General features: G+C 38.3%; 3 protein-coding genes and 1 long non-coding RNA gene across 10 annotated transcripts in view; 1 reads left to right on the forward strand and 3 right to left on the reverse strand.

Moving 5' to 3' along the window:
* LOC100692269 (protein-glutamine gamma-glutamyltransferase 5) overlaps positions 1-7,477 on the reverse strand; it is a 20,214-nt gene extending 12,737 nt beyond the window's left edge. The window contains exons 1-2 of one of the 6 annotated variants that reach the window (XM_025907183.1): positions 6,263-7,477; positions 497-666 (exon numbers count right to left, since the gene is read on the reverse strand). In XM_025907183.1, coding sequence (XP_025762968.1) covers positions 497-662 — 166 coding nt within the window. In that variant the 5' untranslated portion in view covers positions 663-666; positions 6,263-7,477. Of the gene's footprint in view, positions 1-496; positions 667-979; positions 1,451-6,262 lie in introns of those variants that run through there. The other 5 variants (XM_025907184.1, XM_025907182.1, XM_025907181.1 and 2 more) reach the window with 5 other exon arrangements.
* LOC102080983 (uncharacterized) lies at positions 1,484-7,912 on the forward strand. Of its 2 annotated transcripts, XR_266386.3 has the most exons (3): positions 1,484-1,580; positions 1,873-1,902; positions 5,197-7,912. It is a non-coding gene; the product is annotated as an uncharacterized LOC102080983 (long non-coding RNA). The 2 variants fall into 2 exon arrangements; XR_003220105.1 differs by lacking the exon at positions 1,873-1,902.
* Positions 7,615-17,102, reverse strand: ccndbp1 (cyclin D-type binding-protein 1). The gene is made up of 11 exons (XM_003448376.5): positions 16,942-17,102; positions 15,125-15,184; positions 14,795-14,874; positions 14,482-14,563; positions 13,242-13,338; positions 12,101-12,174; positions 10,901-10,977; positions 10,303-10,562; positions 9,931-9,991; positions 8,344-8,390; positions 7,615-8,001 (listed from the first exon to the last, which is right to left on the reverse strand). Exons 1-11 carry the CDS (start codon positions 17,021-17,023, stop codon positions 7,893-7,895), a joined length of 1,029 nt encoding a protein of 342 aa, XP_003448424.1. The 5' UTR covers positions 17,024-17,102; the 3' UTR covers positions 7,615-7,892.
* Positions 17,103-17,254: 152 nt separating this feature from the next.
* Positions 17,255-23,801, reverse strand: LOC100692000 (H-2 class II histocompatibility antigen, A-U alpha chain). The gene is made up of 4 exons (XM_005453617.3): positions 23,629-23,801; positions 20,969-21,226; positions 19,027-19,308; positions 17,255-17,784 (listed from the first exon to the last, which is right to left on the reverse strand). Exons 1-4 carry the CDS (start codon positions 23,687-23,689, stop codon positions 17,648-17,650), a joined length of 738 nt encoding a protein of 245 aa, XP_005453674.1. The 5' UTR covers positions 23,690-23,801; the 3' UTR covers positions 17,255-17,647.
* Between the last annotated feature and the right edge of the window lie 633 nt (positions 23,802-24,434).

Consider the following 24,434-nt stretch of genomic DNA (forward strand, 5'->3'; position numbering starts at 1 on the left):
GTGGTGATAGATCCTTCTCTGTGGCAGGTCCCAGACTCTGGAATAGTCTCCCCTTAAATATTAGATCTGCACAAACACTTGAGCAATTTAAATCATTACTAAAGACACATTTTTATGCCCTGGCTTTTAACACACTATGATCCAAGCATTTTGGTCTTATTTGAATTAGTTTTTAGTTATTGTTTTAATTCTTTTATTGTCCTATTATTGTTTTTTATTGTTATTATTGTACTACATTGTTGCTTTTTAATGCTATTTTTATATTGTTAAGCACTTTGTGCAGCATCGGCTGTTTGAAATGTGCTATATAAATAAATTTGACCTTGACCTTGACCTTAATATTTAGTAAATAAATTATATTAAGTAAATAATAAATCGTAAGTAAATAAGAATACATTAAGGCTTTCACTGAGCATGCAATGCTTGCAGGAAGGCAATGTGCTCAAACATGATAATAAACCTTAGTTAATACATGTCTTAAAGTTGGTGTACTTACTCGATGGCTTGGTCTCCGATGGCATCTTTCTAGACTTTCCACAGCAGAGTAGGCACAGTGACAAACTCTCGGGCAGGCACTCAGCAGCACACAGGAGACAGGAGACACAACCCTCACGGGTTTTAAAGCAGCAGATTTTACAGTCACACCCAGCCTCATTTTGCATTCACCTAAAAGTGTTACAGAGAATAGATTAACCAACAAGATTAACCATTTCCTGGCTCTTTAAAAGCTGCGCAGATATTAAAAAATATATAAAAGAGTCTACACATAAAAAAACATTTTCATAAATGAAAACAAGCTTAATTTGTACCAGAATGATGGGAAGAGAAAAGTATAGAGAATGAAAGAAACAGCCTAAGATAACAAAGTAAACAAATAATTAAAAAAACAATAAAAAATAAAATAACACATTATTCTGGTGTGTGCAGGGCTATATTCTCTGCTCAGAATCCGCCCAATGCTGTGCAAATGGATACTGACCCAAAGCGTACTGCAAAAGCAATTCAAGAGTTTCTTATGTAAAGAAAAGAGATATTAATGACAAAGTCAGACCCCTTGTCATGCGGTGTAGTAGGACTCAGGCGCAGAGCAGCGTTCAGGGGAAACAACGTTTATTTACACAGTCACCAGGTGCAGATATATACAGTGAGGGGAACGGGGGTCCTAGGTCCGAAAGGGAAGTCCGGGATGGGAGTCACATACACGCTAGCTCTTCTTCTTTACAGCGGTTGAAACAACAGGTTAGTCACGGTCCGGGGAAAATAAGGTTACACAGAGATCGCAGCAAGTTTACACAGCTTAAGGATACGAGGCTGAGGTTCACTGACGTGTCTAGCACAATCATCCAGCGGTGAGGCTGTCTGCGTCCCGGCCTTAAGAGTCCAACCCGTAATTAGAGCCTGACGAGATGCAGGTGTGTGCCAAGGGCGGGAGCCTGCAGTGAGCTCCGCCCTGGCGGGGAGGAGAGAGGAGAATGTACACAAAACACATGTGGCCTTGTGGAGCTGGCCGGGCAGACACGACCATGACAGCCCTTGATCTCAGCCCACCTACAATACTGAATGCAGGGAGACTCACAAAGGTAAAGATTTAGCGGAGCAGCATATAGAGACGGTATTTGGTATTCTTGTTAGCTGGCGTCTAGACTTTAATCAGACATTGCCTGTAAAGTTTTTTTTCATTTAAGTAATAACAAGAGTAGTTACAATATCTCACAATTGTGAGTACACCCTTCACATTTTTGTTAATATTTTGCTATATCTTTTCATGGGACAACATTGAAGATTTGGCACTTTGATACAATGTAAAGTAGTCAGTGTATAGCTTGTATAACAGTGTAAATTTGCTGTCACTCTAAATAACTCAACACACAGCCATTATTGCCTAAACCGCTGGAAACAATAGTGAGTACACCCCTAAATGAAAATGGCCAAATTATGCCCAATTAGCCATTTTCCCTCACTGGTGTCATGTGACTCGTTAGTGTTACAAGGTCTCAGGTGCAAATGGGGAACAGGTGTGTTGAATTTGGTGTTATTGATCACACACTCTCTCAACTTCACTGGATGTTTAACATGGCACATCATAGCAAAGAATTCTCTGACGATCTGAAAAAAAAAAACGTTACTCTACATAAAGATGGCCTAGGCTATAAAAATATTGCCAACACCCTGAAACTGAACTGCAGCACAGTAGCCAAGACCATACAGTTCCACTCAGAAACAAACCTCGCCATGGTCAACCAAAGAAGTTGACTGCACATGCTCAGTGTCATATCCAGAGGTTATCTTTTGAAAATAGATGTATGAGTGCTGCCAGGCGTGGATGATCAGCCTGATGTCTGTCGTCCATGAAGGAAGCCTCTTCTAAAGATAATGCACAAGAACACCCGCAAACAGTTTGCTGAAGACAAGCAGACTAAGGGCATGGATTACTGGAACCACGTCCTGTGGTTTGATGAGACCAAGATAAACTTTTTTGGTTGAGATGGTGTCAGGGGTGTGTGGCGGCAACTAGGTGAGGAGTACAAAGACAAGTGTGTCTTGCCTACAGTCAAGCATGGTGGTGGGTTGTCATTGTTTGGGGCTGCATGACTGCTGCTGGCACTGGGGAGCTACAGTTAATTGAGGGAAGGATGGATGCAAGCATGCACTGTGATCCCCTTCCTTCAGAAAAGGGTGGGGGGAATCACAGGACTGTATATTGGGCCACATTAGTGTAATGCATTATACTAATATACCTGTGAATTATCAATGAGTAATTGTTTAAAACTTATGAATATTGTACTTTAATCAACAAAAGTCTAGATACTGCATAAACATCTAATCAAGTGTTTGTGCTCACTATGTGATGCTTCCAGGCATTTCCTCAGTTTAAATCACATTAGTAGTCACAAACTGCAATCCACAAGTTACAGTCAGGTCTAATAATCACACCTCTTGTAGTGAAGTCATGCAGTGGGTTTGGTTTTTTTCTTTGTTAGCAGGATTACTCAAAAAATAGATGGATTTATTTATTTAATTTTTTTTTTGTTGCAAGAGTTGAAGTTTGATCTAGCTTAAAAGTGATTAACCTCTGCAGTTCATCCAGATTTGGATCCAATTTTGGCAAGATTCTACTATTGTGAGAATTCGACATTTAATCTAATATCTTCATAAAAACAAACTGAACCACAGTTAAAACTGGGGAACTCAAGTTCTCAAGAAATATTAACAACACGTCCAGATTCAAATATTTGACTTTTGCACTTTTACCTACAGACTGTGGATAATGGACAGAACAACATAAAAAACCTACAATCTGTGTCTTTCATCCCTCAGTTTAGTCTGCAGTTTAATATCAATTCTATGTTTATAGCACCATTTCACAATAAGAGGCATCACCAGGTACATTGTGAGGTACAGACCTTACAGCAGGGATGTCGAACTCATTTTACATTGTGGGCCAGCCCACTTTGATCTTAAGTGGGCACACCAGTGAAACTCTTCTTTATATTGGTAACTAAAGTAGTTATGCATTTAATCACTGAGACATTTTAATATAAGAAGACGAAGCAGAAAAGCCCAGACCTCGCTCTCCCTGGCAACCTCCTCCAGCTTGTCCGGGGGAAGACCGAGGTGTTTCCAGACCAGCTGGAAGCGTGTCCTTTGTCTGCCCCGGAGCCTACTCCTGGTGGGACATGCCCAGAACACCTCATGCAGGAGGTGCCCAGGAAACATCCTTGTCAGATACCTGACCCACCTCAACTGGCTCTTTTCAATGTAGAGGAGTAGCGTCTCCTCTCTGAGTCCCTCCCGGATAGCTGAACTCACCCTATCTCTAAGGGAGAGCCCAGCCACCCTTCGGAGAAACCTCATTTCCGGCACTTATGTCCGCAATCACGTTCTTTCGGTCAAAGCTTATAATCATAGTTTAGGTTGGAGTCGTAGATCAACCAGTAAATCAAGAACTTTGCATTTACACTCAGCTCTCTCTTGACCACAACGGACCAGTGAATCACCAATCCATCTATGGATCTCCCGCTCCTCTCACTCATGAACAAGACCCCAAGATTCTTAAACTCCATCACTTGGTTCAGTAACTCGTCTCTGACTGGGAGTGGGCACTCGGCCCTTTTCTGGCTGAGGACCATGGCCTCAGACTTGAAGGTGCTGGTGCTGATTCTGATTTTCGCCGCTTCACACTCGGCTGCAAACCCCTCCAGTGCGAGCTGGAACCCACCACCTGATGATGCCCACAGAACCACATCATCCACCAAAAGCAGAGATGAAATTTTGAGACCACCCAAGTGGACGAACAGAATCAGTGACAAAGGGCGGCCTTGAAGGAATCCAGTCCCACCTGGAACGAGTCCAACTCATTGTCAGCTATGCGGACCAAGCCCTTCCAAGCCTCATCCATCTTCCACACCCTGACAGACATGGTCAAATCCCTTCTCCAAGTCCACAAAACACATGTAGACCTACAGACTTGATTTTACTCAATTTTATTTCCCATTTGCTTTTTGCACTATGAAAAAAGAATAATTTGACTTTAGACATACTGTACAATCTGGACAAAAATGATTTTCATAAATTTGTACTTAAATTTATGTGATTATTACATATATTATTTTTTTACAATATTAAATCAACATCTAGTTACATTTAACTTACATTTACATTGGTTAGTTTAAAGATGCCTTTCAGTTCGAGGTAACTTTAAATTGACAAAAAACCTTTGTTTCAGGTCACAAAAACATTATAGCCCCCTACAGATGAAGCAGATGGCACATCTTACTGTGAACCCAATATTTCATATCTTTCTTAGCTTTACCAACTCTTGAGGGCAACATCAGGCTCCTTAGCTGCTAAATTCTCCACAGTGTTCACCAGTTACTGGTGCTGAGCAGACAAGCCCAATATGATTATCACAGCAGTGGAAGTATGACAATTCATTAAAGTTGAAGCTAGACAGACAAAGACAGAGTAAACAAGAAAACAAAGTCCTGTTTCAGGAAATACATTGATCCATGAACTTCGTAAAGATGTTCCTGATGCATTTACGGTTGGTTTTAGTGATATGCAATTTGCAGATTGCTCATTAAGCCTGGTTTCAAAAAGCTAAGATGGTGATAGCCACAATGTTCAGCATGAGGCTGGTGGCATAACAGGGGCACTTTTCCCTTTGAAATGACTAACAACTACTTTCTCCATTAGACAAACCCTTACTTCCAATCGGTGCCCACACCCTGCATTTCACAGAAAAAAATGATGAAACCTGTTAGAGGTCTACTGTTGATTTACTTCCAAGAACTGAGACCTTTCAAACGTGAGACAGGTAACTTTGAGTCTTTGTTCCTCAAAATTTGTGTCCTGTGGTTGTCCAGTAAACTCTAAAGCTTTACTTATTAAATACTATCTGTGGTTTTCCATCTGGTTGATTAATGTTAATCCCCTCTTTCTACAGAGCAACTGGTTGTAACCGCTGTAAACAATCATGTGAAATCTAAGCTAATAGAAAATTTAAAAAAAAATAAAACCTTGAACACCCTGGCACTGCTTGTGTCATGTCTTAGCATGCAGTTCAGCTTCGTAGTTGGTGAATGTAGTCATGCATGAATAGGATGCGATTAGCATGAATCATCTAAAGCTGACTACGCAATAATATTGCCTAATGTTGTATCAGACTATCCCATATTTCTTTTGGTTCACGTTTTTGTCTGTCTTGAGTCAGCAAAAACAAAATGTGTTGAAACTGCATATGGGTTGACAGTTTCTGCTGCCCAAAAAGTCCAATGCTGAAACCGCTCAGTGATTAATCACCTTTTATCTTGCTTACCTTTTAAAAGTTACCTGTTTCACTGTAGAAAGGTCATCTTTGTCTCTGTTAGTGAATTGTATGTAAAGTTTGTCAGTCTTAAACAATGTGGCATGCTTGTGGAAAACAATCACAGCATTTCACTTGTGCACATTTTGTCATGTTACAGCCTTATTCTGATTTAATGTATTACATTTATTTTTCACAAGAATTTTACACCCTTTAATAATCTTTTTTTAAGTGAAAAAGGTTTGCTTGAAATTCTTGCAGTTATTAAAAGTTAAAAATAAAAATGCACTGATAAGGCACCCTTGGCAACAATTACAGCCTCATCTTTTTGTGAGTAGCTTCTGTTGACCACTCTGACATAGAGGCCTGATTGGTAAAGTGCTGCAGAAATGGTTGTCCTTCTCAATGATTCTCTCTCCACAGAGTAAAAAGAGTGACCATTAGATTCTTGGTTACCTCGCTGACTCAGGCTTTTCACTAAGACCTCAGTTGCTGATATTGGCCAGGCACTTCCAGACTACTTCCATTTACAGATGATGGAGGCCACTGTGGTCATTGGGGCTGTCAGTCCTGTAGTAATTTGGATTTCATGCTTTGGTTTGTGCTCTGATATGCAGTGTCAGCTATGGGATCTTTTATAGACAAGTTCCAAATCCTGTCCAGACAACTGAATTTCCCACAGGTCGACTCTACTGAAGCTGAAGAGACGTCAGACAGATGATCAGTGGAAACAGGGCGCACCTGAGCTCAATGCTGCCAACTGTGTCATGGCAAAGGCTGTGAAAACTCATGTTATACTATTTATTTATTTAAATGATATTTGCAAGAATTTCAAGCAAACTTTTTATGACTTTGTAATTATGAAGTATCGTAAATTTAACTCATTTTGAAATGAGGCTGTAACATGATGAAATATAGGAACAAGTAAAGCATTGTGACTATCAGATGCACTGTACAAATAATCCCTGAGATCCAAAAACTGCTGGGTTCAGAGTGCTCTGAAGGCTGAGGGTGAATAGAGACGCTACAAAAACCCCCAATTATATGTCCTCTAAAACCCTAGTGTATCATATTTCAAACACACAGATTTTCTGTGAGTTTTTGAGACTTCTACATCATCGGTGTGATTTTTGTCATGTATAGAGATTAAAATTAACTTAAATGTCTGCATTTTCACAAAAAGTGTAATTTTCTGGCAATTATTTCATATTTTAGGCTTTAAGGAGATATATGGATTATTTAGTTATTCCAGTACTGTCAACTAAAAATAAAAAAAATCAGTTAAACTGTATCTTTTAAAAGTTTAATATCAGAACATTCCACTTGTCGTTGAGTAAGGATCTGGGCTGTGAACCATACCTATATTTCTGGAAATAAGAGGGAAAATTGCTAGATGATGATAGCACAAGGCTTCAAAAACGGGACTTCACACACCAGTTGGTGGCATTTTCCCCTTAAAGGGACTAACATCTACTTTTGGCACTAAGTTTTGAAGATACATCTTTCTACAGTGAGAAAAGCAACCTTTTGTTTCCCAGTGTTTGTGTGCTCTGCTTTCAGACCTTATGCACTTGTAGATAAGTGCATTCACGTTTTTTCTTAGCTAACTGTATCCCTAAGATCTCATCAAAACAAGTAACTTGGCACATGCATAACCTTATTTTTGGGCAAAGTCACCAAACATTTTAACAGCATTTTAACTTGAACTTGATTGGTAATTCTTCAGACTGTTTTGTCTCTGTGACCATCAAAATGAAAGTTATATTTCATTCCCCATTCTTCTAGGTAGAGGAGTCAAAATGAATGACCAGAGTGATTTTGTTTTATTTTTGCTTACATAATCTGTTGATGAAGCTGTTCTTTCATTTTAAGAGAAATGAAAATGCTCTTTATTTGTACTGAGTAAGTGAGATCTATGACATGTTACTTTATGCAGCTTACATTGTGTTCTCACAAAAAACAGTCTTTGTAACAAGTTCCACCTCTTAATTATTTTTCTTTGTGCACACATTTATACTTGTTTCAAAATCCATAGTATTTTTATACAAAAAACCCCAACAGAAACACGCCTAACTGCACAGATACACTAGCTTTCCTGCTGAATGAGGTCTTTGGCTTTCTGCAGGTTGTGATCGATGGCTCCATCTAAGAACTGAACCCAGGTCAGCTCCGACTCCCCACACACATGACTGGACCTGAACAATGATAAACAGAGTCAATAAAAGAGCATTTTCCTCTCATATCACTCATAGGAAGAAACCACATTGTCCAACACTGATGTGAACAAGTCATGTTCAGTGTTCATGCAACCTGAAAAGATGTAACACAACATGATCAGATCAGATCAGATTCTCAGAAACTCCACCCACCTGTTTCTCAACATTCTCTAACACACCCAACTACTTTCCCCGAGGGAAACTGGTTGACAAATTAGACCAGGCACAATCTGCTTTCCAGTTTTATTGTCATGTTTTGTTGCAGTGTCACTTAACCTAAAATGTCTAAGAACATTTTGTTTTGACTGCAGTGACTCTTACCTGATGATTTCCAGAATTTTCTTTAGAAGTGCTGCTAATTTACACACCTGTTGAGAAAAACAACATCTTTATTCAGGTTCTACGTTTATATTACATGAAGAGAGAAAGAAATTATTTTATCTCCTGCTGAATTTTTAAGTTTGCTAACTTACAAAAGAACATAGAGACTCTCAGCTGTCTTTGGATCATCAACAAGCTCCTTTCATATAGTTTTGGACTGATCCATCACATTTTTCAAGATCATCCTCACCCCATGAAGCAAGATTACCTTATAACTTTTATGTAATGTGTTTTTTCTTCTATATTTCTCATTCTCGTCATTCTGTCTCTCTTTATTAAAATGAAACTACCCTAAAAATGAAAGACTGTTCATTTGTTTGTAAGTAAGCAAACTTAGAAATTCAGTAGAGGATCAAATGAATAATTCCCCCACTGTATAAATTCAGACTTGAGTCCCCTCTAAACACTCCGTTTCATAACATGTTTTTATGGATCAATACATCAGAGATTGGACATCCTTAATATTGTCATCTCAGGCATACAGCTCTGACTCTAATCACAGAAGTCGCACTCATCTACTGTCCAAACCTTTTGTTTGCAAAATGTGGCCAATCAGAAGAAAGTTGCAATAAAAGGAGTCATAAAATAAAACGATTTGTTTTTAAACAGAGGATGATCTGAGAGGCTACACCACAGCCCATAATATGATAAATAAAGATTATAACAGGCCCATTTAAAAGTGTAGTTCCAATACATTTAATTTGCTGTTTAGTAAAAATACAGTCTGAGCTGTGTTCAATACTTTGGAAAAAGAGTGGGAACTGAGAAAATTCAGAAGCACAAATATACTTTTTAGGAAATTATAAGTCAAGAATATTCCTTCCTGACCACAAAGAAATGCTCATTCCCTGTTAATATAACATTTCTTTGTTTGCTCTGAGCATCAGTGTTAGACTGTGCAACTGTAGAGTCGTAAAATGATCCCTTTTCATGATTGACAGACATAACAGATGAAATGCTGCTCCCTTATATGTCAAACTTTCTTTCACAAAATGCATGAGGTCATCAGGAGGGGGCAAGCTAGCAATTTTTTAGGAAACTGTGTAAGCGGCAACAGTGGACAAATGGTAGTTTCTCCTACCCATCTACAGCAGTACTTATCAAAGCAGGTGGGGAGGTATTTTCAGTTGTTTGGCTCCCTGCGATTCTTGACATTATCTATATGCTGTCTCGTGAAAAAGCAAGGCAGTGAAACAACGACCAACTGAAGTTAAAAGCTTTTCTGTGCACATCTGACTCCACTCCCCTGCACTTTTGTCACTTGACATACCAGCACAGTTCACATAAATTACACAAGCAGATCAACACCACAGGCCTGGAAACAGCATGACACTCTGAGCAATCAAGTCACAACCCGAAGTAAGCTGACTCCAACCAAATATTTGGAGATTTTATAAAAGGTCCACATTTACAAAATGAAACAGTCAGACCACTGTCAGCTTTTTCAGGTGGCTGACTTTGTGAACTTTTGATCAGAGCTGTAACCAAAACGTTCTTAATCCCATTGGGTGAAAGTGTGTGTCTTACATTGGTTTCGACGCCATTATAATCCATGGGGGGGTAGAGACAAAGGGCCAGATCATCAACGCTAAGGAGAAAAGACAGCCAACGACACAGGTGAGTCTGCATGTCTGCGACATTATTAAAACTTGCAACAGAACTTGCATTTTAACCTTAATTATGACCCCAAACACACATTTTCATTTGAATAAAAACTATGGAAACCATAATTATTTATATTAGAACAAATAAGAATGTCTGCATTAGATAAAGAAGTATAAGCATCCAGGGTCTAACTGTTACAAAATTTTGTGGTGTTTAGTTCTTTTTGTTTCTACTAGTGTGAAGTCTTGACCCCTGTGTGTGTGTGTGTGTGTGTGTTTCTATGCATGCGCCTACCCAGGGCTGATTTCCTTGCTGATATCAGCCAAGTCATCAAGCTGTGACACGTTCTGAGGAGTGCTGAAGTCACCGTTGGATTTGACAGCTGATGTAAGTTTCCTCAGACAAGCTGCTGCTGCTTTTATCAGTCCCTGGCACGCACCAATCACCTGCCGATCGTTCTCTGACCAGTACGTGTCCTGGTTGCCTCGGGGTTCATCTCCGTCCTGGTCATCATCGAGTACGTCGTTGAATGGGTCTTCACCCTCAGCTAATGCCTGATGGGATTTGATAGGCAACACATTTTTGCCATTACAGTTGTTATGAAGGGTGAAACTAGACCAAAACCATACCAGAATATAAACATGTTCAATTTTGCTGTAAAGTTGGAATCTATGGTGACTGACTTTCATCAGCCAGCTTCAAGTGCACTTTCTGGCACTGCTGGCTTTATTATTATAGAAAAATACACAAAGAAAACTTCTAAAACTGAATGAATAATAATAATAATAATAATGATAATAATAATGATAGTAATAATAACGCTCCTTTTGAAATAAAGGCCTAGTTATAAACACCGGAGCAAATATGAAATTCACAGTGTGTGTGTGTATACCTGTTCAATTTCCTCTATGGCATCTTTCACAACTCGAATCTCACACGACAGAACCACGACCACTGCTGCCTTATTATCTAGAGAAGATCAATATACCCATTATTAAAACCTTGTAAAACTTTGAGCATTACCAGTTACCAGTTAAAGACTAGAATCCTCCTATATCAATATTTAACGCTTTCTTATTTTGTGTGTCTGACCGCAGAGTTTTTGGTCACTTTACTGTGATGTCAAAAATTTGTGGATAAATGTACTTTCTCTGTTTTCGTGTTTCTAGCATCATTTCTATCAATCCAAAAATGAATATAAATGGATCCAATTCACACCTATTCCTTATTAAATGTAGACATTTTGGTTTTGATGAAATAGCTTATGGCACTGATACACAGACGAGTGGTTAGACTGGGAGAAAAACATCCCCACCTGCAGGCTTAATAGTAATACTGCTATTGCTGTCATAATCAGTGTAAAGGCATATAAAGCATTATCAAAGTAAAGATATCTCCTGCTTCTAATATTAACATGTAACTTTAAAGCAGTGACGTTCTGTCAGGCCAAGCACATAAAACACACAAAAGTAAATAAAATCTCTGTCCTTTTATGTCACAGTGCTGTCATGAAGCCACAGCTGGCTATCATTGCTTAAAGCTCCACTTGTTTCATAATTATAGGAAACTGCAGCTGTCTCCATTTTATTGGTTTATCCGTCTCAATTAACAATGACTGGAGAAGGACAGGCAGCTCTGACTATATCTAGTCTAAAAAAACAAGCAAAACAACCAGGTTGGCTCAGCTACTGTATACTTAAAAAAAACATCAACTTGTAGGGTTGTGTTTCAGAGCTCATGAACAAAAGTTTTTGTTTTTTCTGCAATATGTGGTCCTCACAAGACAGCCACAACATGCTTAATAAAATATGATGCTGAACATTAAACTTAAATATGAAATATTTTAAATAAGCTCAACCCTAAACATAAGCAGCAATAATATTAATCAATTTAACAGTGATGTGGAACACTTTTCTGCAGAATACTTATTTTTACTTTGATACTTCATGCATAATTTTTCCAAATTCATAGTGTTTTATTGTTTCTTTTCCCTTAAAGCCCACTGTTTCAAAGTATCATAAAAGAACTCCCTGAGAGGCTGGAGTTAAACATCATTTTACTGGTTTGTTTTGTTTTGTCTTTGTCAACGGACCTTTTGACAACTGAGGGAACTGGTCGCAGGCAGACCACACTCCTCCTGTTGACATCAGCTGTTCCTGGCTGAGACTGGAAGAAAGTGTTGGGAAGAGAACGAGGAAGAAGATGATAAATTAGGAAGAAAATAAAACAGAAAGGGGAATATAAAGAAAATACCTTACAACTTACTGTTTTTGTTTTGCTTAAAATAGAAATATAATCTCCTAAATCTGAAGCTTTTATAAATGTTGACTCCTGGTGGTGCTTCTGCAACAAAGAGTAAATATATAATCTACCTTTGGTTTATAAAGTAGTGCTGTCAGCGTTAACGCGTTAAAATGGGCTAATCTAACGCGGCTTAAACGTGTTAACGCTGTCATCACAATTAACGTGATTAACAATTAATCCACCCGGAGCGCAGTCTGACTCAAAATCCCTGAAATGTCTCTGTCAAAGCATTTCAGGCAGTTTGTCCTAGGTTTGTCCATTGTGCGCTCCAGATGGGTCGAGTGCATTAAAAATGTTAATTGCGGTAATCGTGATAACGGCGTTAACGTGTTTAAGCTGCGCTAACACCGAGTAACCCCTTACACGAGTGCGTTAACGTGGATCAGTTCGGGTTAACGCATTAATGCTGACAGCACTCATTTATTTAATCATGGGATTTCCCCAAGTCCTATTTTGGTGCTACCTGTTGATTCTAAAAATTATATTTTTTAGCCATTAAATGTTCAGAAATGACAGAAACATGACAGATTTCTGAAAAATATGGTCGTACAAACTCAGTACCATTACTAAATCTGAACCATGTAGTCATCAGCCAGGAGAGATCCAGTTAAATCTCACTGTGAAAACAGATCGATTAATTCACCTTAAAACTTATGTCCTTACATAAGCAACTGTAATATGCAGAATTTGCTTATTTTGCCTGGTTTGATTTTTATATTCTGACAGATTTCTATTATGGAGGAATGTAAACCATTGCAAGCAAATAACACCAACAAACAACAAAATGTCAGCATCGATGCAAGCCTTATGCTACCTTATGCTATTTTCTTTATCTTGTTGTTTATCTTGTAATCATTGAAAGACAAAATTAAAATTTCCCAATTTCCCAGGTCCGACATCATGTAAAACGCTGGGTTTGGTGTGCATACCTTTCTAGAGGTGAGCTCATTATGACCTCTACCAGTTGTGCAACTCCTTCTAGAACGTCGACAGTAGCATCTCTGACCAGTCGGCGCAGAGCCAGCCCTGAGACACCGAGAGAACAAAAGGTCAAAACACTCTGACACTGAAGTCACAATAAAGGTGCAGATCTACATTTATTTCAAATCAACTCACAACACAATAAATGTTGACAGCATCAGCATCAAGAAAGTTATATCACACTTGTTCTGTTCAAACCAAATGTGAAGTGAAGTATTTGTGCCATGTGATTACACAGAATGAGCTATAAGTTCAAAAATTATGCTACTATTACTTAATTCCAGTCTCTGGTTGTACTTTGGAGGTTGCAGTGGCTAAAAGCGGTGAATAAATGGGTAAGGACGCATCAATCTGATGTTCTCCAGTCCGATTCAGACACCTCAGCTTCAGATATCTACTGATACCAGTGTTAAATTAGCAAGCTGTACACTTGAATGTGAGGAAAAGACTGGAAATCATTCTCTATACTTAAGGCAATATCAGGTTAAACCTAAATAATTCTTTCCTAAATTTGTGAAATATAATGTGACAAATAAATACATCCAAGAATACAGTTTGCTTCATTTATATTGCATGATTTTAGCAGTAAAATAACAAAAATATACATTTATGCTATTTAATTATTTGTGAGACTTTAACACTGAGCTAAAGTGTGAATACTGCTGTTGCTACATTGGAGATACTTTCTTTTTTCCCTCTTCTCACTTTGTCTCACTGTGAGTGGAGCAGAGATGCACAGTGTGTCCTTAAAAAGTCTGAGGAAACTAGACAAATGGAAGACAAGTTTGCCTAAGAGAGTTTAGGCTGTGCTAAAGAATAAAAGGGGTCATACCAAATATTGACTTTGATGCTTGTTAGAATTATACAAACTGTTTATGCCTCATTAACTGCATTGCCGTCTATAATTGCACATTTCAATAAGTTGTTCCAATTTTCCAAAATAACTCGGGGGTGAGTGAAGACTTTTGTTAGTACTACCGTAGTAAACACAGAAGCGCATCGGACTGAAGTAAACGGATAAGCCCACAGACGGGCACTTGCTCTGGCTTTTGGAGTCTGGATTAGACTGATTAGTGTATTGTGATATTCTGGCATTGTGAAATGCTCCAAAAACCTGAATGCAGTGCAACGTATTCACCTCGCTCATCTGAATACAACATTACTGTTCTGCTGTTCACAGGGTTTTACCTTGGCTCTTAGGTAGCCAGTAATACACTGTAGACAGTGTGAGGATGCTCTTCATGATGGAATCTGCCAGCTTCTCTCCATCCTGGAGATTGTGGAGGAAAAACAGACAGAAAACAAATGATGTGCTGGTCTTTAGAAGGTTTATGTGGAAATTCAAGATCCTGAGAAACATGACAATAATTTATGGCTCTAAGTAAGAGTTCAGCTCACATCATCATCATCATTATTTCTTATTTTTACACTATACCAGACTTCAAAACAATCTGTTTATCAGCTCAGTGAGAAACCTTCATGATTACAGAAATAATCTGACCTGCTGTGATGGCAGAGGAGGTTTGGAGAAGGCCAGGCTGAGTTTAGTGGCTTCCTGGGACACTGCCTTCACTGCCTGATCTGCTGACACGAGGACAGTTGCATCATGTAACAACAAGACGATGAAGGAAGGAATTCTCCTAATGCTTTTTTTCTTTCTTTTTTTTTTTAATATCAAATAAGTCATTGCAAAAACATTATAAAAACAATGCAAATACATTTCTTAGAAAACATTCACTGTAACGAGACAGGAACATCAGCCAGTTGTCAAAGGACGTTCGATGCAAAAGTCTAGGAGCTGAAACAGCAGCAAGAGATCATGATACTCAACTCAAAGTGTCCCAGAAATTGGAGAGGTTGAATGCTCCATCGGACTCGTTTGATTCTCCATCTGCGAAGAAAAAAAAAGTTCTAAATTCTTGGTTCTAGTTCTTAAGCTAAACTGCAGAGGATTCGTCTTTTTTTGGCTGCTCAGTGGATCATCTGTCTCCATCTCATCCTGTCCCTGCGTGCTCTTCTGTCATACCAGACCTTGGCATGTCTTCCTTCACTACATCCATGAATCTTCTCTGTGGTCTTCATCCTTTTCTCCTGCCTGGCAGGTCCATATACAACACCCTTTGCCTAGGATATTCCATATCCCTCCTCTGCACATGTTCAAAGCATCTCTGCCTTGCCTCACTAACTTTGTTTCCAAACTGCTCAGTCTGACCTGTCCATCTGATGTACTCATTTCTAATCTTGTCCATGCTGATAACTCCAAAGAAATTCTTAAACTCTGCCACCTCCAGCTCCACCTCCTGTTTTTGCCCACTTTAGTCCCACTGTCTCCAATCCATACATCATAGCAGATCAAACTACGATCTTGTAAACCTCCCCTTTCACTCTTGCTGCTATCCCTCTCTCTCAAAAAAAAAAAAAAAATCACCCCTGACACCTCGTCTCCAGCCTGCTTGCAATCTCTTCTTGTGCACTGTCTGTTGCTTTGGATGGTTGACCCCCAGGCATTTAAACTCCTCTAACCTTCACTACCCTTACTCCTTGCAATTTCAAGGAATTTAAATTACAATAATTTAATCTTTAAATAATCTAATTTCAATTTCTGAAATAGGAGAATTAGCTTCTATTTGCTGTTTAAAATCACTGTAAAATGGATAAGCGGTCAGAAAATAGGATTTGAAGACAGCTCCATGGCACAAAAAAATTATTTCTTTCTTACAATCTTTAACATTTAAGGGTTTCTTGGGTTAAAGGTGTCAGTTTTGATCAGACTCATCTTCTCAAGTGTTAACAGAACTCAGTGCATTTCTGTGTCATTTCTGGACAAAAAAAACAAAACATATTTGGGCTTTTATATACTAGGTTTTCTTCAGACGGAAGACCAAAACCTCCCATCAACTACAATTAGCTAGCCACTATTTTGGACATAATGAAATGTCTGAATATTTTGATGACGACAACACAGTAGTCGTTTTGGATTTTTGGCAGTAACTGAAGGGCCACTTAGGGCTGAGTGGCGCTTTAGTTCCTGTTTGTATGTTTGTCTTGATAAACATTTTTTTTCGTATTAAAATGTCTGATATTGTCCACTTTATCTTTTTCGTATTTCAGCTTTACACTCTTTTGTAAAAGCAAACCTTTAAGTATTGTTATATCCTGCACAATCAGTTGTTTTTGTTCACAAAACTGACTCATGAAAATACCGAGTAACACTGAGGTCTAATGTCCCATTTAGGTCAGTGAAGATGAGGACAACATGAAATAACTGAAAAAGCAAGACAAAAAGCCCCAACCTCCATTTTCTACAAAACCTGGGAATAAAAACCTGAATAAAAGCGAACAGGAATTAGCAGTTAAATGTAGCTGGGTCACGTAATAAAGTGCCAAATGTCTTTATCGCTGTATGTTAAATTAGCTAAATCCCCGTCTTTGTCTGCTAACAAACAGACGTCAAAGTCGTTAACTGCTGCTAAACACACGAATCGAGTTTAACAAACAGTTAAACTCGTAAATCTACAACAGTTAACATGAAGAAAGTTTATACCAATGTTAGCACATATATTAGCACGTTTAGCTAGCTTGACATAAGCTTTTATGGTTAAGCAGTTTCATTTGTGACAACACAGACAGATAATGTGGCACAGTTACCTCTGACTCGGTCTCGGATGCAGTTGATGGAGTTAACCAGATTCCGTAAAGCTACTTTTCCACCACAACTATCAGCACTCATGTCGCCAGAGTTTGTGGATCGTGTTACATGCGTGTTGTGGAACTACATAAGGGGAGCCCGTTGATAGAGGGACAAAAATAAACGAAACAACGGCGCCGCCGGACGTTCCTGCTGACCCGGCTGCCATTCAGCCAGGAGCGCAGCAGAGGGCGCCAACGAGCTAGTCTTCAAAAACTATTAAACAAGCGCGCATACCTGCCTCAAACCAAACAAACAAAGACGTCACAACTCTTTAGTTCACAGTTGTGCAAGATTTTTGCTTTATTTATCTATAAATCCTCAGCAGGGAGGAATTATTCTACACAAATTCTTTTGTAGGTCTGCGTGTTATAAAGGCATACACCGTTGATCATATAACAACCCCAGTAATGATCTCTTTATTAAAAATCAAAGTATATTAACACCACATCATCAAGTGAAAAACAATACAAATTGTAAGTACACATTAAACACATTAAGTAAACAAACTGTCATTCACTATTAATGCAGTGATATAAAGAAGTTATCTGTAAGCACAAGATACTGGATTTTTATGTTTTTTGATGGGTTTTGCTTGCACATATAAAACCAATTAATCAGGGGATTAAAGACTGAATGATTAAAGTTAATTTAATAAACTCAATCTCAAATTTGAAGACATTCATTTGGCTGCTTGATGAAAAAGAAGACTCCGGTCCCGAATCCTATCAGGCACAAAACGACACTCACACCGAAAAACACGGCTTCAGGGCTCACTCTGCTCATCTTGTTTTCCTTCAACTCTGAAAAAAAAAAAAAACATCTTTTATTTGTGTAGTTTGAAAATGACTGAAAACTGCATCTGTTTATGTCTAAAAAGGCCTTCTTGTAATAATTCTATGACTGCTGTTATTTAAGGTAAACATAGGAAGCCAGATGACTTTTTTTTTAATATAGAGTCTGCAAAGGGGGCATTGTGGGGGCGGATGTATAGGTCAAGAAAACATTTATCATGATAAACAGATATCTGTGCAATACTGCAAAGAATCTGTTAGCAAAGCTTTTAATGTTTCTAAACTGCATTCGAACAGGGTTTGGTTGTATGCAGGTAAAGGTGTGAAAAAAGGATTAAGGTTCAGTCAAGAAAACACTGGCTTTCACATGAAAGCTACTCAGTTTTTCTTTAGCCTTTAAAAATGTATCTACATTTGTCAACAGTTACCAGCACAGAGAACAGGAAATCTTTTCCTGGATATCCTCTAGCTAGCCCAAAAGCCCCTAATATTGGCATGTTGCACATGTCAGCAACCAAAGCCAAACATATTTTTTGCTTGAGGCACGCTTGGACTCATTGTAGTTTTCTCCTGTAGTTGTAAGTGCTGCAACTCTGCATCAGCACTGGTGTGTGAATAGAAAAAGTCAAATGAAAAAATCACAGAGTTTGTTTTTTTTTGTATGTTTTAAAATTTTCTCCAGGATTCCTTATTTTTTGAAACTGTTGTACCTCCTCCCTCTCTCTAAGCTGGATATTTCTGAGCTCCAGCATTAACATGACCGAACCCTCTCATAGATCCATGCCTCCAACCAAGAGCCAGGTTTACAAAAACCATATCACAATACAAATCCAGTGAATTGTGATATCATTTTTGACATGTGCAACTGTTTAAAAGGGTGACAAAAGGAAGCATAAATTAAATATAAGTCATCAGACAGTAGATGGAGGGTTCCCCAATTCACAGAACATGAACGTTAGGAGGCTACTTTTTGCTTCAAACAGCTTTACTTTAGTTGCCAATCTAGGACGGTATGAAAGCGATAATGTTGCAGACCTTACATGTAAAAAGAAAAATGTAATCTAACACAGTATTGGTATTGCAGGAAAGTTCTAAAATTGGTATCGTCACCTGATTGTCTACTGGGGAGAATCTCAAGAGTCCTTGGCTTATTCATAAAAACAGTTCAGTTTAATTCAATTTTATTTATGAAGTGCCAAATCACAACAACAGTTACTTCAGGCACTTTATATTATAAGGTAATAATCCTACCCCAGCTCTTGCTGACAGGCACTTTTGCAGCTTGATGCTCCACCGTGCAGATATAATGGTCTCCAGGCTGTGGAGTGAACAGAAGCGTAGAAATCATGTGGAATGTCCCATCACGATTGTGACGATAGCGTAAGTTTGCCACACCCTCTGTGAGCTCCACTCCATTCTTGGTCCATGTGAAGTTGATGGTGGGTGGGTAGAAGTGGTTGGCCACACAAAAGAGAGTGTTCATCACACTGGCCTCCCCCTCATACCGGGTATAGATGTAGATGTCAGGAGGATCTGCTCAAAGAGTCACACATTTCATACTTTTAGAGCAAAATCCCCCCCAAGAACTATTACCTTGATAGATGTAAGAATATATAACAAACTCACAGATATAAAATGAAAGACATGGACAGAGACATTAAAACATCTAAAAAAATGAAAATTGTGTTTTCTTTTGCATTGCATTTATATTTTGCCAAACATTGTTGGTGCCGGAGGTTATTCTAATATTTTAACGAGACTATTACCATAAAAAAACTGCAAATGTGCCAGTAGAAGCCAGAGGGGCTCCTAATGGGGCTGTAGCATTTTTAAATGAGTTGCTTCTCTGTCATCATCTTTCTGCAGGTTACATGTTCATCACAAGGTTATAGCAGCTAACTAAACCATAACTAACAACTAAAACTAGGCACAAAAAGCACTCAGAAATTAAAATATAAGCTAGACTTCTGATTTAAAAATATGATGAAAGAAAAACTGAATATTCTGCTTACAAATCAACCGAAAAAAAGAAAGAAAGAAATATATGAGAATTTTGAGGTGAGGAGGCCTTATTGATATGTTTATTAATTTCAAGGCTGAACCATGAAATAATTGCCAGAAAATTATGTTATGAGTGTTTATTGAGCCTCCTGATGAGAAACAAATATTAATTTTCATATGTGAGTTTTCACTTGTGTCATATTTGCTACATCAGGCAGTTTTTTTGGACATTTATTCCTTAAAAATGTATTGTGTAATTAACTTGTAAAGTAAATAAAGGTACTAAATATAAAAAGGTACTAAATAAAGATGGGAACAGACTGCTTTTTCTCTGGAAAGTTCATACGCAATGGCAGACAGACAGCAAAAGTAAAGCTTATATGGAAACAATCTAAACATTAATGGTGTCATTATTCTGTAGACATTACGTTGTGCAGTCAGCAGAGTAATAACAAAGCTAAAATGCTCTATTGACAGTTTAATTTAATCTGTGCTAAGAAGCAGAATGAGATATCCAGCAGTGCATGGTTATAATTCACAGACATAATGGGCTGGATTGAAAAGAAATGATTTGTACCTGTGCTGACCTCCAGAATATTCTCTCATTGCCACTTGACCCTCTTTGAGCTTTGTTTTTCATCATCATCAACTATGCTGCACTTTCATTTGAGAGAAACTCCAAACACTAAAATAACAGTCTACAGAGTCAGGCAGCTATTCTCTGTGAGTTTGCCGCATGAAATGACACCACACATATTGCATTTGTTCATCTTATCTATAATTTCTAAGAAAATGCTGGTGGAAGCAGAACTCATCTCAGAGTTCAGTTTATGGAAGGAGACTGCCTTAGAGTAGTTTAGAAAGGCCACTGTAACACAAGTTTCAAGCTAATTTAATAGTATATAATTACTTTTCAAAGGTGATTCTGTCTCAATATATTTTTCAAGCCAGAGAGAAGGTCACTGATTAGCTGTGTAATTAAGGCTCCACCAGTCTAGCACCTGCCTGGAGCACTTAGTTTCAAAGCAGCTTGTGTAAGTAAGTCACAGAAAAGAGATATTTTAAACCCGGTATGTGCTCTCTTAATTCTTTCTGGTACATCTGCTTTCAGTTGGATCAACAGTGTTCTTTCTTCCCCTCGATCAGGCTGAGCTAAACGAATGCTCGCAGTGAAGTGTGCCAAGATCAGTACCTTGCCGTAGGGGAGCACCGGGATCAGCATTTTTTGCTTTACCCAAAACGCTGTGACAGTGTGCAGTGCTGGCTTTGGCGACTCCATAAGCCATTTTCTTGAAGTCTTTTGCAGGTTGTGGCAAGTGAGGTAACACCCACACTACCTCTTCCTTGTTGAAATCGGCGTATGCAACCACGTCGTCGTCAACAACAGCGTCCACCCGCACATCATCGGATTCATAGCATCCATAGATGTAATGGAAGTTGTGGGACTGTGCTGAAAAGAAGAAGGTGCAAAATGAATACATGATGGAAGCAGTTCAAACATTCTACACACTGATTTTCCTGACCTTAACTGCAGCCAACAGGCTGGTAGGGGCTGTAGCTCTTCTACTCAGTATATTCTACTTTGAAATAAAAGAGTAGTTTTTATTTCATAGTTGTTAATTAATGAATTACTGTCCAACTGGCTAATTTAAGTCAGCTCTATGTCAAGTGAGGACACAGCACTTTTCTTCTAGAGTTGTTTTGTATTCACTTGTTCTTTAGGTTTAGGCACTAAAATCGTTGCGTTTACCAAATCACTGTGTCTTTGCTTAAACTACCATATTTGCTGAGCACTTCACAGGTGTCCATATGTGATTAGCTGGGAATGATAGACCTCACTCACTTTTAGCAAACCCTGGTTAACTGTTTTCCCCTGTTTGCAGCTCATCTTATCTTCACTTAGGCTAACAGCCTCCAGTCTGTTTAATCTGCTGTTGTCTCTTTCACACGGCTCCAGTTGTAGCTACTTGAACACAGAACAGAATACCTGTTCAATCAGTCATATTAATTTCACCTGAATCTGCTGACAAACTACCTTTCCATGTCTCCTTTATAGGACAGTACCTTTAATCTTTAAATGTATGCACTTTAAAGTTTCAGAGCTCTAATGAGCCATCACATTATAAATACACTTAGCACAGTGAGTGCACTCAGCACTAAAATAAATATATTAACTTGAATTAAAATGTTTATTTTACCACTCTGTGCACTAAATCAGCTGATTATTAATTTTCTGTAGCATTAATTGCCTGTCTTATTTGCAACAGTGTTGCATTTTACCATTACATTGTTATATTGTTCATCACCATTTTCTCATCATCATCTTACAGTGTCTATGGTTGGGGCAGGTTAGCGTAGGCTGCACTCACAACGATCAATTTGTGTGGGGAAAGAGTCATGTGACGTGTCAAACACCCCTTTTCATGAGTATGCACTGAACCTGCAGCAGAAAGCAGAAAGCTAAGGAACACTGTCATGGCATGCATTATCTCCAACTGGAGTTTTAGGTTTGGTCACTAATGCATACAGAGCTTGGCTGTGCTGCACTTTCTTCACAGTACAACCCCTCGGGCTACCGGCATGCGCTCCAATATGCTGACATAAACAGAAACCAGCAGCCTGTTATCATTTGGTAAAATTGAGGCATTTTTTTATTTCAAACTTTAAACTGAAACAGCATTTTTCACATTTGTTTAGAGGTGAATATATACAACGATCCCTTTATCACAGTTATTCTAACCTTTCAACTTGAGCCTGGCAGACATATTGTTTGGCTGACGTTGTGTGCAAATACTGGCCTGTCACAGATATACATGGATATAAGTGCTGATATGATAAATTGCTGTTTCTTTTTGTTTTTGCAGAACACAATGCAGAAAAACATCTGTCATCACATTTTATCTAGCATATTTCACCTTAGTGTCTGCAGGTAGCTAAATACGTAACAGAAGTGAACAGATAGTGGTGTTGTGCCTAACTCTGTCTTCATGATAAAGTGCTAACAAGCTTAGGAAATCATACCAATGATTTCTGTAATTTTGCCTCTGTATACCACCACAGTGAAGATGTCACTGAAGTGCAGACTTTCAGATTTAATTCAGGGCTTTACAAAAAGAGTAGCATTAGCTGTTCAGGAATTACAGCCTTTTTTATACAAAGGCCTCCATTTTTATTTAGTTATGGGCCTAGTTATGGTTGTTAGGTGAGTTGGTAGCATCTGTATTGTGAGAGGTACAAACACAATACAGAATTTTAATCCCCTAAAATCCTCTTTAAAAATTCCAGAATCTCAGGCCCTACTTCCAGCCAGCTATGTAATGCAATAAAACTTGCTGAATGTCACATTGCTAAATGTAATTTAAATGTACAACAGATTATTTTTTTGTAAACACAAAGCAAGTGTAAGAATTGGAGTCAACGTCTTGATCTAACAGTTTAACATTTTGTCAATTTTAAAACATCAAATTTAACTAGCACTGGCATTTTTGAGTCTTGTTGTAATCTGAGCTCAGCCAAACTACTCGCATTTTACCATGTGATTGGTGTTCAGCAAACATTTCCTGAGAAAGACATATTTAAATTCAAGTTCTTGTTTTTTCTTCCTCTTGTCTTTTCACCTACTGTAGCACAGCTCTAAACCTAAAGTAGACTGATGTTTGTTTGTTTTTTACCTTTTATAATCCTTTACTAACTGTGGCTGCTAAAACATGTTTCATGAAGACCACCTCTACAGCAATACCTGCAACTTAAACAACAAACATCTACACTAAGTCATTTTTAATTCTGCAGGATACTTCCACTTTCTCATAGCTGAGCTACTCACAAAAAGCCAAGTGACAGTCGTAGCCTTACTTTGTATATATCCACAAGCAGCTCCAGCACTTAAAATCAGTGCAATCACAGAAAGAGCCATCCCTGTTAAAAGGCTTGTATTTCAGCAGCAGCTCCAAAGATAAACAGCACGGTGTGCAGCAGCCAAGCAGAAATGATTACACCTCTGTATTTGGGTAGAGCAGGAAGTTATGGGAAAGCTCTGTAGGGGGCTGAAGAGTCAAATTAGAAGTGAAACTACAACAAAGCTGTCACATTGTGAACAACATTTTGTTTCAAGCGTTATAAGAACTATGCTTGTTTTGGCCCAGTCATAAGAATGTGTTGCTGTTACCAGTCATTACATCTCATATATATATATATAGATATATATACATATAGATATAGATATATAGATATATAATACATATAGATATATATATATGTATTGTGTTTTTTTTTAAATTTCTAATTGTTTTGGGGTTTTGTTGTATTTATCGTAGCTACACCAGATAACTATATGTTATTGCTATATATTCTAGATGGGTATTAGCTGAACTCAGGAGGTTAAAGCTTCCTCCTTTGGATGCTAATCATGAGGACTGCAGGTGTTTCCTGTTGGCAGATATTGATTTCGTCTGACTTCCTCTTCCTCCTCGGACAGTCATTGTTTAAATGAGTCGTTCTCATACTGTTTCTTGCCTGGCCCCTGTCACTTGTCAAAAAAAGTTAACATCCCCTTGGTCTCTATTTTGTTTTACATGAAAGAATGACAATCACAAGGGATCCAGTTTTAATTAAAAAGAATTGTTCTCTTTTAATCTTCCCCCTAAATTTATTTGTGTTTT

This window comes from Oreochromis niloticus, linkage group LG5 (assembly GCF_001858045.2).
Source record: "Oreochromis niloticus isolate F11D_XX linkage group LG5, O_niloticus_UMD_NMBU, whole genome shotgun sequence".
Taxonomy (NCBI): Eukaryota; Metazoa; Chordata; class Actinopteri; order Cichliformes; family Cichlidae; genus Oreochromis; species Oreochromis niloticus.